This window comes from Perna viridis, chromosome 15 (genome assembly GCF_037379345.1).
Source record: "Perna viridis isolate PV_CMFRI_1.1 ecotype Kerala chromosome 15, ASM3737934v1, whole genome shotgun sequence".
NCBI lineage: Eukaryota > Metazoa > Mollusca > Bivalvia > Mytilida > Mytilidae > Perna > Perna viridis.
This window is the reverse complement of record NC_142459.1, coordinates 20,954,691-20,982,177: the sequence shown is the minus strand read 5'-3', so window position 1 is coordinate 20,982,177 and position 27,487 is coordinate 20,954,691. Positions and strand designations below refer to the sequence as shown.

General features: G+C 32.2%; 1 protein-coding gene across 4 annotated transcripts; it reads right to left on the bottom strand.

The window, feature by feature from the left end:
• Positions 1-402: 402 nt before the first annotated feature.
• Positions 403-27,152, bottom strand: LOC148597435 (alpha-1,3-mannosyl-glycoprotein 2-beta-N-acetylglucosaminyltransferase-like). 4 transcript variants are annotated; one of them, XM_088562788.1, is made up of 12 exons: positions 27,021-27,152; positions 17,365-17,474; positions 14,700-14,817; positions 12,018-12,153; positions 11,272-11,386; positions 8,220-8,358; positions 6,689-6,823; positions 5,508-5,598; positions 4,831-4,935; positions 3,823-3,913; positions 3,053-3,223; positions 403-1,643 (listed from the first exon to the last, which is right to left on the bottom strand). In XM_088562788.1, the coding sequence occupies exons 2-12, from the start codon at positions 17,458-17,460 to the stop codon at positions 1,530-1,532; spliced, it is 1,311 nt and encodes a 436-aa protein (XP_088418914.1). In that variant the 5' UTR covers positions 17,461-17,474; positions 27,021-27,152; the 3' UTR covers positions 403-1,529. The 4 variants fall into 4 exon arrangements, with proteins under 4 accessions (XP_088418914.1, XP_088418917.1, XP_088418915.1 ...); XM_088562791.1 differs by having other exon boundaries at positions 403-2,162; positions 27,021-27,128; XM_088562789.1 differs by lacking the exon at positions 8,220-8,358 and adding an exon at positions 7,627-7,765 and having other exon boundaries at positions 27,021-27,128.
• Positions 27,153-27,487: the final 335 nt, after the last annotated feature.

Genomic DNA, 27,487 nt, shown 5'->3' with positions numbered 1-27,487 from the left:
AAGAATATTTTGGATCTCCCTTTTCAAAACCTTGGTATCCAACACCAAACTCGTATTATTTTTTTAAGTTTCAAGCTTGAAATTTGATAAACAGACAAGTTGATGTGAGGATCACATTATTTTTCTATAACATGTCAAGTAGGGCATGATGAAATGAGATATAATAATTATAACCAAGAAAAGCTAAATATTATTTAAAGCTAAATGATGAAAAGATCTAAAGTAAATGGAATGTTTAACTTAATAATTCTACTTATTATACAGAGAAAATATTTTCTCTCTATAGTTCTAATAAAGGTGGTTATTACTTAATTTTCTTTTCAAATCATTTACGTAGGTCATACATAAAAAAATGCCTAGGTTCTAAGGTCACCTTTGAAAAAAATTGATACGGGAGGGAGGTTTTTTTTTTTTTTTTTTTTTTTTTTAAAGTTAAATAAAATACTCAATGGCATTAAAACTTCACTGGAATATAAGATGTAGCAAGAAATAAAAGCCAACTCTATGCCACAAGACAAACTTTCGTTTTTAATGATCAATGTTAAAAAACAGCCTCATTCGCATCATACTTTTTACATTTCTGTCAAGCACGCAGATGATTCCAAAACTAATTAAAAGTCGATTCTGGACTGGATACGAAAATTTCCAGAACAAATATAAAATTTATGGATTTTACTGTAATAAAAATTGCAGATGCAGGAGTGTTTTTGGGGATGTGGCGGTGCCTGAGAACCTAACATTTTTTTTAGCCTTAAATATAAAAATTGAAATAATGATATAGTCCTACTAACATTATCATGACTGGAAGCGTAGGGAGCCAGGATGACTGTCTTCAAGGATTGCAAATGAATACAAGGACAAAATCACAAAAGCTATTAACTTACAGAAGGAAATTTTCACGAGGTTCTAATTTTGGCTATATTCTCAAGGTTTTGAAAGTGGCAAAAATAAAAGCTTGACAAACACAAGTCCAGATATTTTACATATAATTTCCATTCTATTTAAACAGAAGACACAAAAAATAAAGACAGTGGAAATTCAATACCCCTATTCATAGAGCAACTTGCAAATTGCCCTCTGTGAAAATTTCCTGCTATATGGTATAACTAATTAATGATATAAACAATATTTGAATAGGTGTTCAAATGTTCAAGCTGCTTTCATATAATATTTATTGATGATTTATTCACCATAAAATCTGTCTATTTTTTTACTATACCTTTAAACAAAACATCACTAAATTAATTACTTATCAATTAAACCTAATATCATATTTTTTACCACCTGAAAATTTTAAGAAACCTCGAGATCTGAGCGAGATGTCATATTCCAAAACAGACCTACAGTAATGGTGTTTTCTATAGAAATAGTTGTGTTCATAAGGAATAGCTAATAACTCCTAATCATTGTCATGTGACATTCATCTTTCTCTAGCAAAACGGATGCCACCACCACACGACACATGTCTATCTCCTTAAGTTAACTCCACACTTCAATGTAAATAGATATAAACCTACAGAGAGCCTTTATCACGACCAGGATGTGTCGTATCCTTTCCAACCTGAAGGTGGCACTAAATATATTCTTTGTCCAGAATGCATAAAGCTAACTACACCCTGGTAAGCAACTCGTGGAACACCTGCCTGAAAAAAGAAGAAAAACATACAGTACCTGAACTGATCCGTGCAACAAAAATTGTGATTGGTCATCGGTCAACGATCAATTTCCCGTCAGTCGTCGATCTGTCAAACCGATCCATTAAACCAGTGATCGCATCATGTGACCACATAGCGGTTACTGTATTTTATGGTTTTTATTGTTTTCTTTGTCAATTTTACACATAATGTAATAGATTTAAACATCAATTTATACTTTTATTTTACATTTCATTTACTTCAAACATATATTACGTCATTTTACATAAAATAAACTGCGATCAGATCGGTCACCAGTCTTCGATCCGTCAGCGATCAATCAGTCAACGGTCATCAATCCGTCAAATCGTTCCGCGGATCGGTTCAAGGACTGTATGATTACCACCAGAAATATGTAAATTTGAAGACATTAAGATATTTGTGATGAAGATATGCTAAAACCTGTTTGTCCTGCGTCTTTTTATCCACTTCAAAAAGTGCCCTCAGGTATGGAAAAAAAATTCATGACTGTAAATAAAATATTTTACATGAGTTCCAAGAACAATGTAGTTTTTTAAATTTTACAAACAAGGAAAGCCTCAAATCTCAAGTCTCTTTGATATCAAGTAAGTGTCAGAAATTATACTTCTACTAGCAAAATTAAATAGCCACAGAATGCTGTTGTCTTCCTTAAACAAAAAAATAGGTATCCCTGAAAATAAATTGGTTTACAGAGTTCAAAAGAGATGGTTTCCTTTTTTCAATAACTTTGCAAGGGAATATTTTGATTGATTGATTGATAATGATTAAGATTCCTATGGCAGATATTTCACACATTGGGAATGATTGACCAATGGAACAGACCCTGTTTTGTACTAGTCTGACATGCTGAACCAGATATTTATTATGTTTGGAAACTCAATAACTCAAAATACATGATAAACAACAAAGACAGACATTTCATCAATTTGATTATAATGCTAGATATATACAATGAAAAAATTACCATATGTTATATTTTGACTACAGACCTGTTCATGCTTCTTTAAGATAAAGCATAGTTTGAGTCATATTTTATGAAGGAATAATCAAGGGAACCAGGGTTATAGCGATAATCAAAAGAATGTAATCCAGGGACAAAGACCAGACATGGAAAACAGACACACACAACAAAGAACATAAAGTATCTAAAATTATAGTTATACTTAAGGTAAACCTCATGAAAATGAGTCATCAAATGTTAAACTGTGTGGATTTTAACATGGATATTATGGAGAGATTCACAAATTCTAGAGTGTAACTTGTGGTCAAATTTCATAGAAACTACGTTTAAATCAAAGGGGTAAACAGGTATGTGACTGATGAACACCTCTGATAGGGTAACAATCAGTTCCTATATTTCTACTCTGAACAAATACCTTGAAATCATCCATGATCCCTAATTTTTTAGCAGCAGACTTAAACTCCTCCTTGGTAGAATACTGAACACGAAGAGCTGGTAATTGTTTCTTCTTCCCTGCCATAACTTCAGCAACTGATGCTGCTGGTGTGTTATACACCTTATCATGGAATGGTTTGTCATAATTCTCCTGAGAAAAAAAAAGATGTTTATTTACCACAGTTTCAATTTACTGAATTTTGATTGCTTTAATATAAAGATAACAGCTTACTTAAGTATTTTTTTGTTTTTAATAAATCAAGTGTAGCATTTTAAGTACTTGCTCTAAAACACTTTTACTGGTCCGTTTTATCCGTCAATAATTCAATTTAATATTGCTTTTTGGAAAAGCAGAGGTTGCTTACTCTACCGGTTCACCTGGTCCATGCTCCCAGTTTTCAGTGGAGTCACAGTTGCTCAGTTACTTTGTATTATTTTAGTTATTTTATGTTCTTTCTTGTGTATGTCTGTTTTCCATGTCTGATCTTTGTCCCTAAATAACTGATTTCTGCTAGAATTATGATTCCCTTGATTACTCTTGGAGCAATACTTCTGCACTCCAATTTCCCTCTTTTATTAGATTCTCATTGGCTAATCGAAGATCACATGATCTCAAGGTTTATCTTTGAAGAATGTTAACATTTGATATTACATGATTAGATGACAATCAGCTATTTAGATGAATTGAAGACATCATGAAAATTCAACACACCACAAAAATTGACAGCCATAAATAATATTTTAACTTACCTTTATTAAATAAGATAAATCCTTCTTTGTAAATTTTACATGTTTCTCATTCAACTTTATAAACTTTAAATGTTTGTCAAAAAATAATCCCCTGAAAAATAAAGCACATTTAGGAAATATTGTTATGCATTGAAGCCCTTCTTCTTGGATATTATGGTAGATCATACCTAATATTTCTAGTCGATAAATTTTCCTAGTTTTTCTGGAAAATGACATTCAATAAACATACTTAAAAATTTTAATGTAAAAACATAGGTCACTAACTTAATTTCCATATTAATTTAAGCCTTAATAAAGACATCTTTTATTCCGATTCTGTGCAGATTTTCACTATTTTGCAAAATATAAAAAACTGGTAAGAAGAATTTCTTCTAAATTTATATAAAGTACACTTAACTAAAATTCTTTCATATTTAAAAAAAAAAAGTGGTCAACAAACTTTTTTTTCTAATAATATTGAAAAAAAATTAAAATTCCCATTACGTTTCCTGCCAGTTATCTCCCCTTTACAGAGGCTTGTTACAATAAATATTTGTAATTTTAACATACAATTACTTATGTAAAAATTCTTTTAAATAATTTAAACAAGCTGTTTTTACATCATTTTAAGCATTATTAGTTCATTGATATATTGATTTTGTAACATGACAGAAAAAAAAATTCTCTGACAGTGTAACAGGTATGATTTATTTCAATCACTTTTCATTATACACTATATTTTCTCAAACATTTTACCATTATTTCTATGAGTTTCTATGAATCTTTGATTTACCAATAAAAAAATTCAGATTATTATATCATAAATCAGTGTAAAATGTAGTTTCATAAATTTGTCTAGTCCTTTCCTTTCATACTTTCCTTCTAAACCCTTTAACCCAAACAACCTTTTCATGTGATTTCAAATTCAAATTAACTAACCCATTTTTACCAATTGGTGTAACTGATATTACACCTACTTGAAAACCTTTTTTTTTCTCAATGTACAAGTCCCTTCTATATTATACTTACTTGCTAACCCCCTTTTTCCCAAATGTACTAGTCCTACAAATTTCAGGCCTTATACAGACTCTGTTCTTTCTTTGGTCTGGATGCCTCATCCAATCATCCCAAAATCTGAATAAGAAGAAAAAAACATATATTACACTTTCATGTAAAACTTAAAATCATAACATGAAATGCACAAAGGCCATATACCCATGAACTTCATCGATTTTCTTCGTACATTACACACTTCTTTAATGTAATTCTTTTGGCATCAACCAATTATCACTATTTTGGTAAAAGTGTATATTTTGGTCAAAAACCTGGAAAAATTGTACCTCCGAAAAGAAGCTTAAGTCCAAAAATTTATAATCATCTACAGGAATTTCAAAAATAAACTTTCTTTTCTGCAAGAATATCAAATATAATCAAATTAACAAAAATGCAAGCACATTTATATAGTAATAGTAAACTATCCTCAGACCTGATTGAGCTACTTTAAAGAGCCACATTTCTGGATGTATTTTATGAAAATGATCTTTAAAACCCTGTGATTTCTTAAAATCAATACTATAGAGACATTCCTAATATGCAGAGAGTCAAAGTTCAGAGAAAATACAGACGATCTGTAAAGATAAACACATCTGTATTAGCGCTTAACAAAACAAATGTTTTTGTGAATTAGAATTTTAATTTGTACTTACGAATCAGGCCACTTTGGTCCAAGCTCTAACCAGACATGTTTTTCCATCATCCAGCCAAGTCCAGGGAAAAAATCTGAGCGGTACAGCAATTCTGTCAAAGAAAAGAAAAAAATTGTAAAGCAGCTAAATCTAAATAACCTAAGATAACAGCATCTCAAGTTAATAATGGAAGTAAACAGAACAATTCAAATACTGAATTAATGCACAAGTGTTTTTTCAAGAAGGAATGCATTGAGTTGTAGAAGATATTTCTTCTCCAAATAAGAAAGATGAACACATTTCACTATGATTTTGTCATTTTATCTACATCTTAGGATGGGTAGATATTTTATGATGTCATATCATAGGTTGACGTGATATGAACTAGTGATATGAAAAATTTGCTCTTTTGCTTGCAGACATGATTTTACGATGTCTACAAACAAAGCAGAAATTGGCAAAATCAGAAGTAAATATTCAGTAAAAAAAGAATCGTAATGGTAAAATTCGGATTAGAAATAGCAGATTCCGCTAAAAAGCTTTAAAATATCATGTCTGTGATTGGTTTTTGTTTGATTGCACAATCGAGCAATCATTTTGGTCAAAAGTGACGTTTTGACATCTCTTACAATGTTTCCCCCTAACCACTGGTGACATCATACATAGATGATGATAAAATTTCCACCATGGCAGATGCTGAATATCAAGCACCAAATATTCCAGAGGAATAGTAGGGAAAAAGAATTTTAAAAACTTGTGAATTTGAATACTACAAAATATTAACACTTTTGCTATGATGTTAAAACAAGAAATATGTAAGCGATGGCTTACTAGTGATAACTCCTCTTTCAATCACGAAACAAGGAAAATAAAAAAGTCCCTGGTGAACAGGAAGTTGCTTATGAATTTTTTCGAAAATTAATCCCACCATCTGGCATACCTACAGGAATAATGTGTTTAAATTTCAAGCTGCTGTGACGAGCAGTTGATGAGAAAATTGTGCCAGAAAAAGTTGCTACAGAAACACGGACAAGTGAAGAATAGTATACCCTTTCCTTCTGTTTACTGTTATCAAGGAGACATTTTCCTAACCTGGTTCATCAAACAATGTTCTGTTTTCTATTTTCAAAATGACATTTTCCTTACCTGGTTCATTAGAGACCATGTTCTATTTATCATTGTCAAGGTGACATTTTCCTTACCTGGTTCATCAGATACCATGTTCTGTTTTCCATTGTCATTCCATGCAGATACACACCAGAGTGTAGGATCTGCCTTCAGGATGGGATATGTCGCACTAAAATACTCAAAGAAGTCTGGTGAAAAATCCAGATCATCTGAAATACACAACAGAAATGCATTTACCAATCAGGGATAAAGAATACATGCTTTGTGTAAATTGCCCATATTAGATGATAGATCATCTAGGGTCACATTAAATAAATCAAAACAGAGAATGGTTCAACTTCATGATTGACTTATTGGGAGTTATTTATTATAACATAAGTATTATATCACACTACATGATATGATAAAGTCAACAAATAAGTTACAATGTAACGACAGACAAATATGAAAAAAAGCTTGTTAAAATGTTGTTATTAAAAGTTGGCAATGGTTATTTCCAAAAGCTTTCAAAAATCAAAAAATAAGTGAAAGTTACAGAAAATCAACAAACTAAGTGCATCTCTATTCACACTTCCACAGAAAGGACATCATCTTGTGGCAAACACTCCTGAGTATCTTCACTTACTTGAAATTTTCATTAAAGTTACCTTCATATAAATCCCATTCAGTAATGTTACTTCCTGAAGCTCATACATATAAGTTACATCCTCTAAAATTAATCTCAGCTTTCTTACTGTGACATGACACAATGTGGGAAAATTTCATAATGATCTACATACACTTATATTCAAATTATTGTCCAGACATGAACTGTCTACAGATGCCAACAACAACATGATACCATGATATGACCACAAATTTTTTTGCCGTCATAAATAAAATATCCTGTTAACCATCTATCCTGCTTGAAAAAAGACAACACTTATAAAAGGGATATAACTCCAAATTAAATGAAAAGATAAAAAATAAAGAAACCCCCATCCAAAATATTCATCACTTTATTTCTGATTACCTTCTACTAATATAACTGCTGTATAATTGAACCTATGGAAAATTTGGTTGATTGCCCATTTATAATGGCGGGAAATTTTGTAGTAACCTTTGAACTTCTTCTGTGGCCAGGGGAGATAAATATCACTAAGGTCTGGTTGCTGTAAAATAACGGGAAAAGATATTGACCAACTTCTGGCAACCAAGTGAAAAATATTATGGGTGAGAATGAAAATTGAATGACTGTCTTACAGAAAACAAAATTAAACATCTTCTATTTTTAATCTTTGGTCTATCTCGAAGTTTGCATTTCAATCAATTTAACCTAAAATAAAAAAATCCTGGCACCTTCTTTTCATGTGAGACAGCCATTCAATTAGGTAACATGTACTTTAGGAGTAGACTTAACACCAGGTTTGTAATTCTTTTCATTATATAAACATGATATAGAAATTCTGCCATGATTTTTTCTTAATATTGTATCAGAGTTTGAATTAATTTTCGTTATTTAAAAAAATACATGCAGCTTGAAAAGTTGCAACTGTAATCTACTCCAAAAGTACACATAATTATGTAATGATGTGACACATAATGGATGTAACCATCACTGTTTACCTTCAACAATTATCACAGCTGTATGATTGTATTTATGGAATATTTGGTCGAGGGCCCATTTATAATGGCGAGCTATTTTGTAGTAACCTTTGAACTTCTTCTTAGGGTTTGGTAGAGTTATATCGGTAAGATTTGGATGCTGAAAATACATAAACACTTAAGTGATAAAAACATCCACAAAATACTACTTTAATAAATGAGTGGGTTTCCTCTTCGAAAAAAAAATAATAAAATTGTAAAACAATAAACACAGAAATAAAATTTGACCAAAAAATTAAGACCACATTGTATAGTTTCATTACAGTGAAATTCAAATATAATTGTAAGCTCTCAACTTCTACCAACTATTACATAATGTAGACCTGTTTATGCTACCTTAAGACAAACCATACTTCTAATCATAATTTATGAGGACAATTCATTAAATCTGAATTTTGTGTCAATTTAACAATTGGTATATAGAGAAATTCACCACCTGTAAAGCATTGTTTGCAGAAAAATATTGTAAAAACAATGGTAAGGGAGATAACTGTAAACACCTCTGCATAATGATAGGGAGAGAATTTCAAAATTTTCTTCTTATTGTGCAATCTTTTCTTAATTTTGAATTCTACAGGTTAGCCTTCGGTGATTTTCATATAACCCTTGTTCATAGAAGATATTAATTATATAGAATGTACTGTAAACTTCAAAATTAAGGGAGATAACTCTATAAATGACATTTTACTACTGTAGTTACCACTAGATTTTCAATATGAATTATCTCCTAAGAGCAGACAGGTTGAAATGAATAATTATACATTTCATCATGCAGACCTATAAAGCAACTTAATAACAAAAATAAAAATTTGTAGCCTTTTTCAAGGGTTTATCACATTGTATAGAATCTGCATGATTGGTACAAAGACTGATACTTAAGTACACAGGCAAAATTATTTCACATGATTTTCACATGATTTTCACCTGAATTGATGTTTGTTTGTTGGGGTTTAACGTCCGAGCAGCAATATTTCAGCTATATTCAGACGACACCACCTGAATTGAGCAAATAAACTAAGTGACAGAGTCCAAATGAAATTTGGGTAAATGGAGCCTTCACGTGAAATTCACACGAAATGTTCACATGAAATTTGTGTTTAGTGAATTTCACATGAAAATCATGTTAATTTCATGTGAATTTCACATGAAGCTCGATTAACATGAATTTCACGTGAAAAATATTTGCCTGTGTATATAATTTTGTACATTTTATGTATATATATTGATGTGTGATATAGACAAAAATGTCAAATTTTTATAGAAATACTGTTTTCTAATGTTTAATAAGTTGGTAATTTTGTACAATTATAGGATGGTTAAGTGAGAGAGTGGGAAACAGGGCTTGGGGAATTTTTTTTCCATTTTAGTGAGGAAAGACTGCACAATTTGGAGAAAAGTTTGAAATTCTCTCCCTATCATTATGCAGAGGTGATTACAGTTATCTTCCTTAATTTTGAATTCTACAGTACATTCTATATATCTTCTATGAACACAGGTTATATGAAAATCTGCATGTTATTTTCTGTTTACTTAAGCATTTTAAAAAAAATATCGAAAATAAAAAAATGTACGCTTTCCAACCATGTATCAGATTTTGCATGATTCTTAGCCGGAGTATTACTTAAATTGATGATAAAGATAGTGAAGTCATAAATTTTAACAAGGAAACAGGCTGTTTTCTTTAATGTTCGGCAATTTAAATTATCAATGCATACATATGTTACTTTAAAATTTCAATATGAATAAAAGTAAGCATTAATATATCTTGTACATCAATTTTATCTTATTTAACTGCTTCAAACAAAACATAAAATAGCAATGCAAAGATAAAAATTCCAAACCGTCACAGATGTCTGCATGTTATCCTATTATATATTTTATAGCATGGGTATTTATTGAAGGAATGCTTCTAATTATTGAACAGGTTATACAAAATAACCATTCTTGTGGCATAAATTCATTTTGTTTGGAATTTCAATTTTACACCAATTGGCGTCAATGATACCAGAGAGATTCTAACCAGATTATACATAATATCCTGGTCCACTCAAAGGGAACCTACTAACGAATCAAACTAAATCATTGTACAATGGAAACTTTGGATAAAAAATGTGTAATCCTTTTTTAAAATTACTCTTGAACCAGTCCAATATACACATTTTGCTTCACTTTAGATATCAATTTCTACATACAACAAAAAATGATTTTGTTATCAAAGAAAGTGCACATTTGCAGTCGAAATTTGAAGAAACAATAGTATATTGCACGACTTAACAGGTAACACCACCACTAAGTTGTGCAATAAAACCAATGTTTTGTGCAATTTATTCTCCATGAACAGCAAAAACCCTGATATTCCAAATCTTCAAATCGAAAAAAGTACCATAACTCCTGCCTGTATTGTAAATGCAATATTTACCATAAAAAAACCAGACTAATAATTTATGGTCCAAAACAACGGGTTGGCCTTCAAAAAGATTTAGTTGTAGGGTTCTTTAATCATACCATAATCCTGTGTCAGACTGGCATACATGCAGATAATTTAAATCACGAGGGTGGACAAAGAGCTGTTCATGCTACTCTATAATAATGGTCATTTTGGATGTAGTATATAAAAAACCATAAAGAGAGTTATTTAAACAGGGTCCTAATTTTTGTTTATTTTAGCAATCTGTCTAAAAATGCTAAAATAAATTCCCCCCCCCAAAAAAATTACTCTTGGTTTAGTGCACCAAATAGCATTTGCCAAAATTAGAAACGTCAATATTTTTTGTATACCTTTCTGAAAATTTCACCTACACCTGTCAAAAAAAAAAAACCAGCCAAAGTGTAATTTGTAAAATCCTGAATTTTGAGTTTTTAAGCATATGTACTATGTAGAGACACACAACCTGTTTAACATTTGCAGTGGAAATTCACAGAAACTAAGGACAGTCTGTAAAGATCAACACCTCTTGGGGATATAACTATTACAGATGGGGGTAAAACTTTTACAGAACATTAGATGACACACCTTGATATGAGTAACTAGTCCTTTCTTGACGTACTGATTAATGACATCAGCTGTAGGTTTATGTCCACAATCCTGGCTTACTATGATAGGAAATCTGTCTCCAGAAGGACGTATTCTGAAAAAAATTTTGATTAATAAAAGAATAAATATAATATATATTTCTTTGATTGTAATTTGATGAAAATCTAAATGTATATAAATTTCTGCTCTAAATTAGTTCAAAGGGCAATAACTCTGCATAATTGTTCTTTTTGATTGAATATAAGAGTACAAGCTTATTCTGCTGATAGTGACTTAACCAGAACTTCCTTAAGTATTGAGTCCAGGCTCTTACTGACTGCATCAATACTTACTTGAGTATTGAGTCCAGATTCCTATTGACTGTACCAAAACTTACTAGAGTATTGAGTCCAGACTCTTACTGACTGTACCAATATTTACTTGAGTATAGAGTCAGGATTCCTACTGCTGTACCAATACTTGTTTGAGTACTGAATTCAGACTCCTACTGACTGTTCCAATACTTACTTAAGTACTGAGTCTAGACTTTGGCTGACAGTTCCAATACTTGTTTGAGTACTGAGTTCTGATTCCAACTGACTACTAATACTAACTTGAGTATTGAGTCAAGACTCCTACTAATTGTACTAATACTCACTTGAATATCGAGTCCCGACTCCTACTGACTCTACCAGTACTTGTTTGAGTATTGAGTTCTGACTCCAACTGACTGTACTTATACTTACTTGAGTATTGAATCAAGACTCCTACTGACTGTGGTTCTATCACAGGCAAACATTAAGACAGGTAGAGTATGGGTCGATGGATCTGTCTGTACAACACCATGTGTCTTCAATGGCTTTTTGTTTTTATCATTTTTAACTGTTGAAAAATTACAAAAAAAAAGGGGAACTATAAAACCCTGCTATATATGTTATTATTTTACAGATAACAATATGTAAATGTATGTACCCATGACAACATAAAGTGACAAAAATAGTTTGACTTGCAAAATAGGTATGAAAGCATTTGTCAAATTTCCCTTTAATATGAGGTGCACATATGTATATTCATATGAGCAGTATGCAAACTTAGAATAGTCCCGGTTCAATACTCTTTGAGTTATACAGGGGTAATAATTAGGAAATACAAGCTGGTAGCCCAGACCATATAAGCAGTGTTCAAACTTAGAATAGTTCTGGTTCTTTATACAGGGGTAATAATTAGGACATACAAGCTGGTAGCCCAGACCATATAAGCAGTGTGCAAACTTAGAATAGTTCTGGTTTAATACTCTTTATACAGGGGTAATAATTAGGAAATACAAGCTGGTAACCCAGACCATATAAGCAGTGTTCAAACTTAGAATAGTTCCGGTTCTTTATACAGGGGTAATAATTAGGAAATACAAGCTGGTACCCCAGACCATATAAGCAGTGTGCAAACTTAGATGTTCCGGTTCAATACTCTTTATACAGGGGTAATAATTAGGACATACAAGCTGGTAGCCCAGACCATATAAGCAGTGTGCAAACTTATAATAGATCTGGTTCAATACTCTTTATACAGGGGTAATAATTAGAAATACAAGCTGGTAGCCCAGACCATATAAGCAGTGTTCAAACTTAGAATAGTTCTGGTTTAATACTCTTTATACAGGGGTAATAATTAGGAAATACAAGCTGGTAGCCCACACCATATAAGCAGTGTTCAAACTTAGAATAGTTCCGGTTCTTTATACAGGGGTAATAATTAGGAAATACAAGCTGGTAGCCCAGACCATATAAGCAGTGTTCAAACTTAGAATAGTTCCGATTCTTTATACAGGGGTAATAATTAGGACATACAAGCTGGTAGCCCAGACCATATAAGCAGTGTTCAAACTTAGAATAGTTCTGGTTCAATACTCTTTATACAGGGGTAATAATTAGGACATACAAGCTGGTAGCCCAGACCATATAAGCAGTGTGCAAACTTAGAATAGTTCTGGTTCTTTATACAGGGGTAATAATTAGGACATACAAGCTGGTAGCCCAGACCATATAAGCAGTGTTCAAACTTAGAATAATTCCGGTTCTTTATACAGGGATAATAATTAGGTCATACAAGCTGGTAGCCCAGACCATATAAGCAGTGTTAAAACTTAGAATAGTTCTGGTTCAATACTCTTTATACAGGGGTAATAATTAGGAAATACAAGCCGGTAGCCCAGACCATATAAGCAGTGTTCAAACTTAGAATAGTTCCGGTTCTTTATACAGGGGTAATAATTAGGACATACAAGCTGGTAGCCCAGACCATATAAGCAGTGTTCAAACTTAGAATAGTTCTGGTTCAATACTCTTTGTACAGGGGTAATAATTAGGAAATACAAGCTGGTAGCCCAGACCATATAAGCAGTTTTTAAACTTAGAATAGTTCAGGTTCTTTATACAGGGGTAATAATTAGGAAATACAAGCTGGTAGCCCAGACCATATAAGGTTTAATATATTCTTTATGTTTCACTAAATTTTACCCAAAAGTTTTGTAGCCCGTCCCAAAATCTAGTAGCCATGTGCTACTGGGCGAATGCTAATTTTTATCCCTGTTATAGATTAAACAAAGTAGGTACCAACCACAACAAAAATTGACAAGGAATGGCTCCATTTAACATGCTAAAAATAAAGAAATAACTTTAGGTACCCCAAACTTGAGCATGACAGAAGGATGGAGTAAAATGGCCTCCAGACCTGCTTTCACAGTTGGTGACACAGGTAAAAAGCAAGCTTATGTGTCATTGATAATCAAAGCTAAGATTCATAAAACTTATTTTATTTCAAGAAGACATTCACAATTGAGAAAGGACCTGAGGGAAATGCTTATTTTGTAATATATCTATAATAAAACATGGAACTATTAATTGTCAGTCCCTGTAAGTATCAGGCAGTCGGTGAAACATGGAAATAAAAAATCCATCATTTGTACCATCAGAATCAAGAAAAACAGACAAGATTTTCCATATCATGCTTGATAAATGAGTTTCAATTTCACTGAAAAGCAATCAAAATGAACATTTCATGAGCAGACAACTCTGTCAAAAATCTCATTTTTCTTACATTCTATTGAAAAATTTATGAGCAAAGCCAGTGATGCTGAGATCAAATAATGGTCTTTTCAAATAAAGAAAGTATCCTGGAATGATATTACATTGTCAGATCCATGGGGTTTTGACATGCAAGCATGTTTCTGATTTTTCCCATTTTGCCTGATTCTTGCAAACACTTACACTCAAGTACCAAGGAAAATAGGAGACAGATATTTGTAAGGACTTTTCAGAATATTCAGTAAGTTTTTATTTCACTCAACTTGTATCGTAACGTGACAATGTCAAACAGACAAAGGCTTGAGAAAAATTGTTAATCATAAAATATTTCATACATGTACAGACCTTTTTCATTCTTAATCTTCCTTAGTTCCTCCAGAAGCTGTTCATTGTCTCTAAGCTGTTTCTCTATATCATTCTGTAGCCATTTTAACTTGTCACTGACAAATGAATTGACAGTTGTCTGCAAAAATGTAAATAAAAGTATGATTAAAGTAGAAATACAGAGAACAGACAGCCATACTTTTTTTTTGGAAAAGAAGGGGGGTGTATGTGTCATTTTTTTTTAAATTGGTAATTTGGATTGACTATACAAAACCTTCAAATAGGTTAAATGGATTATTTTTGGACCATTTTTGGACAAATTGGGAAACTTTCACCATGAGAAACAGTCATATCTCTGAGGTAATTAAAGGCAAACTACACATATATCCCTGAAAAGTAACAAAGTTTTTGCATTACCAGATTATCTTCCTTTAAAAGCTTGTACCTTAAAGACATCTTTGTATAGTTACATTCAAATCAACTGAATAGTTTTGGAGTGGCTTCTAATCAGGCATACAGACAGACAGTCTGACTGAGATAAACACTGATCATCAAGTCATGTTTTTAACTCCCAAAACTGTATATAAAGAGGATAAAGAGATCAACTGTCTAAGCAGGGTCCAGATTTAGAGAATTTGAAAAAAGAGGGTGCCTGGTTGCACACATTTTTCTACATGTTTAAATTTTTAAGGAACATTTAAGGTATATAATTGCCCAAATAATGCACAATGAGAAGGAAAAAAATGCAACAAAAGTGGGGTGAATTCCAACCCTGGCCAGCTTACAAAAAGTCAATGTAAAGCATGCACACACACTTTTAGCAAGCCCTCTGACTTGCCCTATAAAATACAAATTGCAGTGTTACGCCTCTGCACATCAGTAACAATATTTTATGGTATTTACCTAGTAATGAAAAATCTATAGGCATAATAAATTTAATATACATGTACATTCTATTTACATATATCTGTATATTCTGTAATTAAATATGTATGGTAATGTAACATATGGAAAATGCAATGGTAAGGATTAAGGTTTTGTTAGTTCATATTTGTATGACTAAGACAATTGGTGTGGTACCTCATGTCTGGCTATCGGAATGAGCTGTGTGGGGAATCTAACTCAAAGGTAGCGAGATCACTATTTTTGTTCATTAAAGGATTGGCACATAAAGGCAAAGTTCTCAGTATATTATTTATTCGTATCCATAAATGTCGCATATAGTTATTCAATAAGATTCAATTAATATAGTAAACCTTCATCCAAAAATATGTGTTCAATATATATAATTTAAACTTCATTGTGTCCGAACATAAAACTTGTTTGTTTGTTTGTTTGTTGGAGTTTAACGTCCGAGCAGCAATATTTCAGCTATATTCAGACGATGAACATGAAATTGATGATAAAATGAACATGAAATGATGATGAAATGAAAGAGGAATGGGACACAAGGACAATGGGGTCGACAAATTTTGATTGCCACCGGAAATAGGGAGAGGTGGGTAAGGTCGGGCAATTTAGCCTCCTGTGGCGGAGCCCTATGGTTCCTACTCCGGGACAATACCACAGTAGGGTTCTTTAACATGCGAGGAACATGGCATCTTTCCCAACACGGTGCAGCACTATGGTTTGCGGTCAGGTTTTTCGTATTATAGCCTGACAACCCCAGCATGTAACACGCCAGGGGTACCCCATTCAATCACCTGGGGCACACATCCCAGTTTCTCTGTGGGCAAAGCGCCCTAGCCCCCAGCTAAGGTTCTGAGCACTATTTAGTCGCCTTTTACGACAAGCTAGCGCTGCAGGCCTATTCTTTTAACACCCGGACCTGCACGGGGCCGAACATAAAACTAAATTATCAACAGTCCAAAAGTGGTCTAAAGCATATCTGTCCTAACCAAGACTGTCCTTGCAACTCCCTCAAGAACGAGCTTTTTTTCACCCTGTTTTATCCAAATTATTATTACATAACATTCTCTAATATATTTTTGGCGTTCTTGTTAAAACTAAGTGTCTGTTTACACTTTAAACAATCCTTAATCCTTTACCAATTAACATATTCATTTTTTACCTAATTAATTTATAATCAGTATTAAAACATGGTTCTTAACAATAAAATGTGAACTAAAGATGAAATGGAAACACTTTTACCATTTTCCAATTCTTAACTACAAAACACCTAAATGACTGGTTATAAATGTATGAATATTTCAAGAAGTTGTTGGGTTTACATATACTTCTACCTAGGAATAACTAAAACCAATTCACAGAAACACAAAAATAACTAATAAAAGCCATCAACATTTGCAGCATCATTCAGCATTGTATAAAAACAACTACAAATAATTTCCTCAAGTATGTGAGCTTTTCCTAAAATATTCAATTTCAAGTAATTTGATTCCTCCGATTTTGAGTTGAGAAAGGATTTTAATAGCTCAATTTGAGGTAGTTTTATGAAACAAGAGCAGCTAAACTTTTCAGTATTTTTGTTCACATAGTTACCACTACATATCAATGACTTTCCCGATTTTCTTTCATACTTCTCATTGAAGGATACTGTTCCCTATCAATGACTTTCCCGATTTTCTTTCATACTTCTCACTGAAGGATACTATTCACTAAGTTATTATAGCTGAATGGTGACACAGGGTGCATTTTTTTTTCAGAAAAAAAATATTTAACATACCTTGACAGGGTTCTTGGACACCAGGAAGTAATACATAAGAGCATTCCATGACAGGAAAATAAATACAACTCCAGATACCAAATGTTTTCTCTTCATGTTGTCATGGTAACCTGAAAAAGTATTATAAAAAGTAAAATTAATTTACATGTATCTAATCTGTAGATTTTTGTAGAGTCACAACTTCTACATGTACATGTAGCTTTCTCTAAATCTTAATTTATATTAGATAGTTAAGAGTTAGAGGACTAAAATATGGCAGTCTGAGAATTCCTGAACTTTCTGCTACCTGAGCTCCTCTTTATTTTGACCACTGTAATGGTAATGCTTCTTGTGTACATATGTACATGCAACATACATGTGACAGACAGACACACAGATAAAAAAAAAACTGCATGTCTTACCCCATACAAAAGAATATCCTTTGAAAGTACTATTGTTTGTGGGGTACCAATTTTCGTGGTTTTAGAGGGTAGGCCAAACCATGAAAATTGGTTCCCGATGAGAAGATCTCCATTGATGAGTATACTTAAAACCTCCAAACCATGAATATAAGAATCCATGAACTTGTGTTTCTTCCCTAAACCACGAAAACTGGTATTCACAAATTAAAGTTCTTTCACAATACATGTAAATTCCCCATACAAAAAAGCATTTCATGTGGTGGGGTATAAAAAGAAAAGGAAATCTGAAAAAGAAAATTGCAAAGTCCACTAAGAATACCCCCACTCCCTACCTCAGTAACTATATGGTCAATATATAAACATCAGACAGAAAGTTAATGTCCCTTCTGTGTGAAACCAAAACCTTGATATGACATGCCTTATAAAGTTTCTGTCAAAACATCAAATGTTTGTTTGTTGGGTTTTAACACCCAAGCAGCAATATTTCAGCTATATTCTGGCGAAAAACATCAAATGGCTTTAATAAGTAGTTACAGAGAAAACTGTAAAATAAATGTACAAACTGATGCTCATCAGTGTGCCCATATGTACTGCAATACATTTTTCACATAAAAAAAAAATCATGTATGTACAATTTCATAAATCAAAATATTCATGTACGTACAATTTTACGAGTCAAAGTATTCATGTACATACAATAATAACATTTAATTTTCAGATAAATCTATGAATTACTGGTTTTCTGTTCCATTCAATGTCAAATATGTCAATATTAGAGAATAATTATAGGTTAATACTGAGTGAAACTTGAATATGGCAAAATATCAACTCCAATTATCTAATTTCAACATCATGTCAAACAAACCTTGGCCAGTATATCATGATGCTGAAATTAAATAATGCAAGTTTATATTTTGTAATATTCAAATTTCATGAGTTGTAAAAGTTTTTTAACATTACTCTTTGTGATTTCTCTAAAATATTTGGCTACTTGACATTCCCAATGAAGTCACCATGGAAGAACAACATAATAAACGTCACAATTTCACTTTTGACCAATCCGATTTTATCAGCTATGCACCACAATCACAAAACAACCAAACATAATAGCAAAATTTGCATATCACATCGTCCCATGATGTGGTGTCGAAAATTATCAAGCTGTTCAGGAAGATGATAAAACAAACAAATAATAGAGAATAATTGTTTTCATCAAAAGTGAACGTTAAACATTAGTTTGAATATGTCAATTAATTTGATTGCCTACTTTTCATCAACAATGTACATGTCCAATCATGTAAGTTTTCTATTCAACTTCCATCATTATTATGTGGATCATATACAAATGTAAAGCATGGACTAACACGTGTAAAACAAAATAACAAAACTTATTACTGAAGTCCATTCTACATTGTACTTTCACATAAAAATATCCCCACAATTAAAAAAAGACAAATTAATCCTTAAAGACACTCTGTACCCCCAAATTCAAAGGTGAGGAGATGCATGCAAAAAACTTGTGAGCATGCTGGCTCCCCACGACAACTAAATACTAGTACCTGCCATGAAGCAGGGAATACAAAAATAGACCCAAAAAATCCTACCTTGTACTCTAAAGAAGCCACAATTTTCTTAAGCAAAACTAACCATCATAAGGACATGTTCAAAACAAATATTGAGCTTCCCTCAGGTTATAGTCTCAACACATGTTGTTAAGTAAACTTGTTAAATATTACAATGACGGTTTTTTTTTTTATCTTCAATCAAATCTATTCATACATTACATTACACTACGACAACTTCTATACATGTAAAACATACGTGTACATGTTATGCATCCCATGTACAGGAATTTTCCCATTTACATGTAATTTGTTTACACATAATAGTACAAGTAATGAATGATTTAGACTCAAAGCTTTTGTACTTTTAACACATAACTACATTGTAATTCATTACACAACATAGTTACATGATTACTCTACAATGACCTAAGTTAAGCAACTTCATGAACTCTCCCATTATTTTGTTTTTGTTTGTTTGTTGGGGTTTATATTTCAGCTATATTCAGACGATGAACATGAAAGTGATGATAAAATGAACATGAAATGATGATGAAATGAAAAAGGGATGGGACACAAGGACACAAAGTCAAAAAATTTTGATTGCCACTGAAAATAGGGAGAGGTGGGTAGGGTCAGGCAATTTAGCCTCCTGTGGCGGAGCCCTACGGTTCCTACTCCGAAAGAGTACCACAGTAGGGTTCTTTAATGTGCGAGGAACGTGGCATCTTTCCCAACATGGTGCACCACTATGGTTTGCGGTCAGGTTTTCCGTATTATAGCCTGACAACCCCAACATGTAACACGCCAGGGGTACCCCATTCCACCACCTGGGGCACACATCCCAGTTGCTCTGTGGGCAGAGCGCCCTAGCCCCTGGCTAGGGTTCTGAGCACTATTTAGTCGCCTTCTACGACAAGCTTAACGCTGCTGTAGACCTATTCTTCTAACATCCGAACCTGCATGGGGCTATTTTGTTTCAGTACTACTAGTACAAATGTATAAGGGAGCAACTGTTTGAATTTTAAGGGGGGGTGCTACATGTAGGATCGAATTTTCAATCCTGCCTTTTCATTCTGAGAAAATATAGATCCTTCCTTTTTATTTTTTTTTCATGGACTGTCCTGTCTTGTTGTTTGTTGAAAGTCTCGATCCTGCCGTTTATATTTAAATTTGATCCTACATTTGTAACCCCCATAAAATTTGAATTGCATTTGCATCAAAAAACAAAATAATTCCTTGTTCTAGGGTTCAACTTTCCCGTCACCCTGGGCAAGTACAAAGTGGGTGTGGGTGAGCTGCTTATCATGTTCCACTTTCCCTTTGGCAAAAAGAAAACTTTATTAAGTGTCTGTCCCTGTAAGAATCAGGCAGTAGGTGAAACATGGCATGAAAAAAAAACATCATTTTGATAGTGTAACTTGACGGTTTGCACCATCAGAAGCAAGGAAAACAGACAAGATTTTCCATATCATGTTGGGCCATTGATTTCCAATTTCATTGAAATGTACTGAAAATGAACATTTCAAGGGCAGAAAACTCTGTCAAAAACCTCATTTTTCTAAATATTGAAAGCATCCTTGAGTGATATTTTATCATCAGATAGGTGGGGTTTTGACATGCATGTTTCTGATTTTTTTCCCATTTTGTCTGATTCTTACAAGCACTTACACTTAATGTTCTAAAGGATTTGGAAAACAGATTTTTATGGTCAAAATTCCCATGTTATTACAGGTAATCTGAATATCATTAAAGACTGAGAGTTGAAAACATTTCTTCAAAAAGGACCTATTAAAGTATCATCCTCCAGCCACTATCAATTGGAATAAATGTAGTGACATCATCTAGGACTCACTCCATTTGTACTGGATAAAATAGATAAAATGTAAGAAAGTAGACAAGAAAGCATTAGATTCTTTCTTCAAAACAGTTATGAAAATAGTTGACATCGAATTAAAACATTTTGAGGAATACTTTACTCCTAATAAACAAACATCAAAACCATATTTCCTGAATAAAACACAAATTGAAAGAACTCAATCAGGATCTTGTTTTTGTTCCTGCAGGTAAAGCTGCAAATAATATTATTGTTATTCGTCATAACTTTCATTGAAATTCTTCAAAATGAAATTACGAATTCACCAACATTCCAACTGACTAAATTTTTCAAAAAGAGAAATTGGGGAAAAAAATACAAACTCATCACTACTTCTTTACAAGCTGAGCCTAGTAGCATGGAAGTACCTACTACAAATGTATGTACTGGCTCCCAAACTACACAAATCACCTTATTAAGATAGATTAATTTCTACTTCAAGACATTGCTCTACAACTAGACTTTCTATTTTACTTACTAGTGTGCTCAATACCATAAAAATTTTTACTATAATTTTTTGTAACAAAGCTTGCAAATATTAAATAAATGGAAATACATGTAACTATTTTTGGAATGTTAAAAACTCCCTCGGGTTGTGAATATATCTGTTCGAATTCTTTTAGATAATTTTTAGTAACAAAAAATATAAAAATTATGTTAAATGGACTTCTTTTGACATGCTTACAGCACTTGAATTAGTGTTAGACAATATTTTCATACGTTTTGGGAAAATTATTTATGGACAAGTTATTGGAATTCCCATAGGAACCAATTGTGCACCACTTATTGTGAACTTCTTTATGTCTCACAATTTATAGCTAGACCCCTCCTAACAACATTTGGTAGAAAAATTAAATAACACCATTAGATATTTGGAAGGTGTTTGGTTCTGAAAAACAACGACTTCAATATTTATACTTTTAAAAGATACATATCTTGTAGACTAACTAAACCGTCAAATACGCTTATTCATGTGGGATAGATGTGATTGTTAAGGATAGCATTTTTTGGTATTAACATTGACTGGCTCATAGGGTCTTTACATAGAAATTAAAACAATACATTTAAAAAACAGTTTTTGGCATGACATGGGTTGTGTCTTTATTGAATGACTTATGATGTACATGATTCTCAACCTGCATGGGAAGCATCGGGATTGATTTTACATAAAATGGGAACATAACTTTTTGTAGGTTTAAACTGGTCAGAGCAGGCATTCCAGTTAATTGCTAGTGGTCCTAAGTTTGTACAATTGGGTAATTTATATTCAGTTTCTTTATTACCATTGTAACAAAGGAATCTTTATAACTGACTTTTAGGTGTGTTCAATTGTGTAATATTTTTCTAGTGGCCAGATGTTGAAGGGGGAGGGTTGTGATCATGCCAAAGTACTTTAACCCCACCACATTTTTTGTGCCTGTTCAAGTTAGGAGTTTCTGGCCTCTGTATGTTTTGTCTCATTTGAACCTTAATTCATCTTTTATAATTTATACTTGAGTAGATAGGGGCATCTGTTTTGCTGTACCTATATATAATATTTTTTCAATAAAGGCATTGCAGAACACAACATAATTTACTATTTTTTATAATTATATTTTTACCAAGTGATGGTTAGGACAGCTGTTTTAGCATGTTCATAAACTATTTCAAAGTTCATGAAGTATAAACTTCCTCAAAATAGTTAATTTCACAAATAAATGTGTACTTGTAGTCTTCTTAAGTATGTAATTTAACCATACATTGTGTAATTCACTTAAAAACCCAATTAGTGGTTAACATACAGGATTATTAGGAAGTGAAACTGTTAAAATTATTACGTTATGTTCATACACTGTATAATACAACATAGGAATTACGCAATTACATCAGAAGCCATGGGCTATTCACTATAAACTTAAAAATAAACAGATCTTCTAGTTTAATATAAATATTTCTGTTAAGAATTTCCTTGACTTTTATAACCGCTTAAAAATTGCTAAAAATGGATCTATAAGTTTGTTTTTTTTTCACTAACAACTTTTTCATTACAAATATCATTTTTTTTTTTTTTATGACTGCAAATAAAAAGATTGAAAACTAGATAAATAATGAAATTAATACATTTTCATGGGGAAAATCCTGTAAAAAATTATTCTGCTTATATTTGTTCGAATTTTTTTTTTCAATGCAATGATATTTTTTTACATTTAGAAATAAAAATGAAACACTGTTATTTGTATGTCTCTGTCTAACCAGTGAATGTGTCACTCCTATGTTGTATGGCTTTGATGAAAACATGTGGAAAATTTTACAAGCGAAGATAAAAAAGAACAATTGTCCAATACACATACTGGGTAGAATGGCTGATTATCAGTTTTGATTAAAGTTAACATTTTCTAATAATAGAATTAAGACTTCTTACAATAAATCATCATAACAGTGTAGAGACAGACCTGTTTCCCTTTCTTTTAATTTTTTTTCTTAAAAACTTGAACTATCTCTCTGTATCTTGGCTTCTGTAGGTATCATCTATCCCATGTTATGACTTGTTTTTTAATTTTGTGACTTTTTGTCCAGTCTTTTCTGTCCTATAGGTGCTCAAATGATGATTTGTGATTTTTTGTCTTTCCAAAATTGTGACTTTTTGTCCCATGATTGTATATTGGCTACAGGTGATGCTAGGGGATGAGGCTCCTGTTAATTAAGAACCAATAAGCAATAAATACCTTGCATTGGTTGCCAAGTATGCAGTGGGTAAACAGAAAGAAGTCACAATTTTGGTTAGAAAAGAACAAAAAGCCTCAGGAAAAATATTTACTAGGAAAAAAAGTCACAGGAAAAATATTTAATAAGTTTAATGCAAGTGCTTGAAATCAGAATTATCACAAAAACCCTCCAACTTAGTAGGTATGATGTTACATTTAAATTGTAGCCTCATTTTCTCATAACTATTTTCATTCCAGTGTGTAATGACAATTCATTAGTTGCATATATATATGTAAAACAAACAAATTTCACAATGCAGACCGGGCCCTGGGTATTGTCATCTTTATTCTGGTCGTTGTGGCCTCCTCATTTTAAATATATGTAATAAGTAAAATTAAGAAAGTATATGACTTCCAAGTCAATTGAAAACAAAACTGTTTTGTTTTCATATTTCATCCTATAATTGTGTTTTTTTTTATTTAATTTTCATTTTTCAACTTTTCAGACACCAATATGCAAATATAATATAAGATAATTTGATTTCATTGTGTCAAATCAATGATAAATAAAACTTTTTACCAGTTAAAGATGGTATTTTCAATAAAAACTCCAAACACATGTAGTGTGAATGCACAAGTGTTTGTGGGGTACCAATTTTTGTGGTTTTCATGGGTAGGCCAAACCACGAAATTTGGCTCCCAGCAAAAAAGAGATTTCCATTGATGTGTATACTGAAAACTTCAAAACCACAAATTCAAGCATCCATGAACTTGTGTTTCTTCCCTTATCCATGAAAATTGGTATCCACGAATTAAAGTACTTTCACAGTATGTAAAAACTGTGGCTTTTTTCCTTACATTCATGAAGTGTGCCAGGTATTTATCAGACTGCAAGCAGTACTGTATGATGTAAACAAATCCACATTAAAGATTTTATACATATCTGTCAGCCTATTTCAAGAAGTTAATGAATGCCTTTCCTATCTTGGACAAGCTATGCTTAAGATTTCATTCAATTATCTTTAAAAGCAAAGAAGTTGTGATAAGTTAATGTGAATATAATTAATTTTATTTTATATTATTTTAATTTTGGTAATAATCTGGGGTAGGCAACTTGTTTACAATACTTCTTTTTTGTTTGTTTTGGTAGAAAGAAAATAGTGGTAAGAACATGAAGATAGAATGGGAAACTAAAGGTTTTATTTCAATATTCACATAATTTTTTTACATAATTCAAGTCGTCATTGTCGATTAAGTAAGTACCAGATCTCGTTCCCTGTTGCATGTTGGTGAGAATTACTTGCTGGCAAAAACTACACATTGACGGCATTTGAAATGGAACATAAGTGTTTGCAGAGGAGTAATACACAGTGTTGCTGAAACTCTAACCTCCTTCTGACCAAAACCTGACATATCATAATCCAAATTAAAAAAGATGGGGTTGGAAAGAAACTTAGTTCTATATCATAAAACCACGCATTTTATGTTTATCTTTCATGTTTTCATCGGATATTTTCATTTTTTGTTTATAGTCAAAATGCGAGGTTTTATCATTGGACCTTAATTTCAAGGTGTAAAAATCAACTTTACATTCAGACATTTTAAGAAAATTTTTTCAACAAAACTATATAATTACAAGAAAAAGAAGTCAAATTTATCCCAACAAACCCTGATTAGAAGATAATATTCCCAAATTAAACCACAAAGTGATCTGGCCTAGAAGCGGACATCTTGTTATGTCAGGGTTGACTGCATTTTCAGATTCATATGGTGGAACGAATTTTTATCATTTAAAGGTTAAAAGTGTTTTTTTTAATCCAAAGGCAATGATCACAAAAAATTATGAAAACATTCATTTTTTTGATTTTATTATACTACTTTCATACTCACTACATGATTTTCAAATATATTTTATCTTTGACAAAATGATGTGTGAATAAATTTCATTGCTTACAAGAAAAAGAAGTCAAATTTATCCCAACAAACCTTGTTTAGAAGATAATATTTCCGAATTGAAACACAAAGTGATCTGGCCTAGAAGCGGACATCTTGTTATTTTAGGGTTGACTGCATTTTCGGATTCATTAGAGGAATGAATTTTTATCATTTAAATGTTAAAAGTTTTTTTTTCATTCCAAAGGCAATGATCACAAAAAATTATGAAAACCTTCATTTTTTGATTTTATTATACTACTTTCATACTCACTACATGATTTTCAAATATATTTTATCTTTGACAAAATGATGTGTGAATAAATTTCATTGCGCCATTAAAAATCCTAAATATTTGCTGATCACTATTCGGAAATGTGCTTCTCGGGACTTATCGATTCTGCTGTTTATGGAATCTTGCATGTGCTGATTTAAAAGCAAATTTTGATGTTTTTAATGGAATTTCTGCTTTGTACTTCAATCATTCTTAAATATTTTTATTTGATATTACATTATATCTAGACAAAAATATCCCGCTGGTCAATTCGTCGCACTTTACTCCCGCAAAATAGCGTCCAATGATAAAACCTCACATTTTGACTATAAACAAAAAATGAAAATATCCAATGAAAACATGAAAGATAAACATAAAATGTGTGGTTTTATGTTATGGAACTAGAAAGAAACTTTAACGAAAACAATTCATAGTGGGGTAAGCCCTAGTAAGAGGGTCCAATATTCTGAATTTTCTGAGTTAAATCAGTTCTTACCACAAGCCCAAGTTAAAATAGCGTCCAATGATAAAAACCTCACATTTTGACTATAAACATAAAAATGAAAATATCCAATGACAACATGAAAGATAAACATAAAATGCGTGCTTTTATGTTATGGAACTAGAAAGAAAAACTAACGACAACAATTCATAGTGGGGTAAGCCCTAGCGAGAGGGTCCAATATTCTGAATTTTCTCAGTTAAATCAGTTCTTACCACAAGGCCAAGTTAAAATTCAATTTGAAATTTCAGATGTATAATCAGCTTTTAGCGTTGCTAATAACTTAAAATTTGCAGTTTTCCTGAGTGATATGCTCACCGACGGCAGAGAATCAACGGCAAATGCATTTAACAGAATTGAAACCAACGATGTGGCATGAATCAAATCGTTAAAGTAAAAGAGTAAATGATAACAATGAAACATACATTTCTTCTTCACACAGCTTATCAGCTATAAAATTTGATCAAACTTGCCGATTATGTGGCATTATCTTATTCTGGTCCCTATTTCACGCCTACCAACCGGTAATCAGTATTTTTGAAAATAAAAGTTGAAGTGAATGTCGGAAGACGTGCGAACCGGTTCCGTACATTAGATTTTAATCTGATTTGTGTTTCAGCTTTATCCGGGCGATGCGAAATGAACAAAAAAAAATGAAAATGAAATGATGAAATGAAAAAAATAGGATGGGACACAAGGAAAATGGGGTCAACGAGTACGTTTCGTTTGCCACTGGGCATTTCGAGAAGTGAGTAGGGTCGGGCAAACAATTAGCCTCCTGTAGCGAAGCGGATGCTTCTTCTCCTGTCGATTAATTAATGTGCAAGGAACATTTTTCACAACACTAAGCACCCCTATTGTTTGCGGTCAGTGTTTCAGTATAACCAAGTGC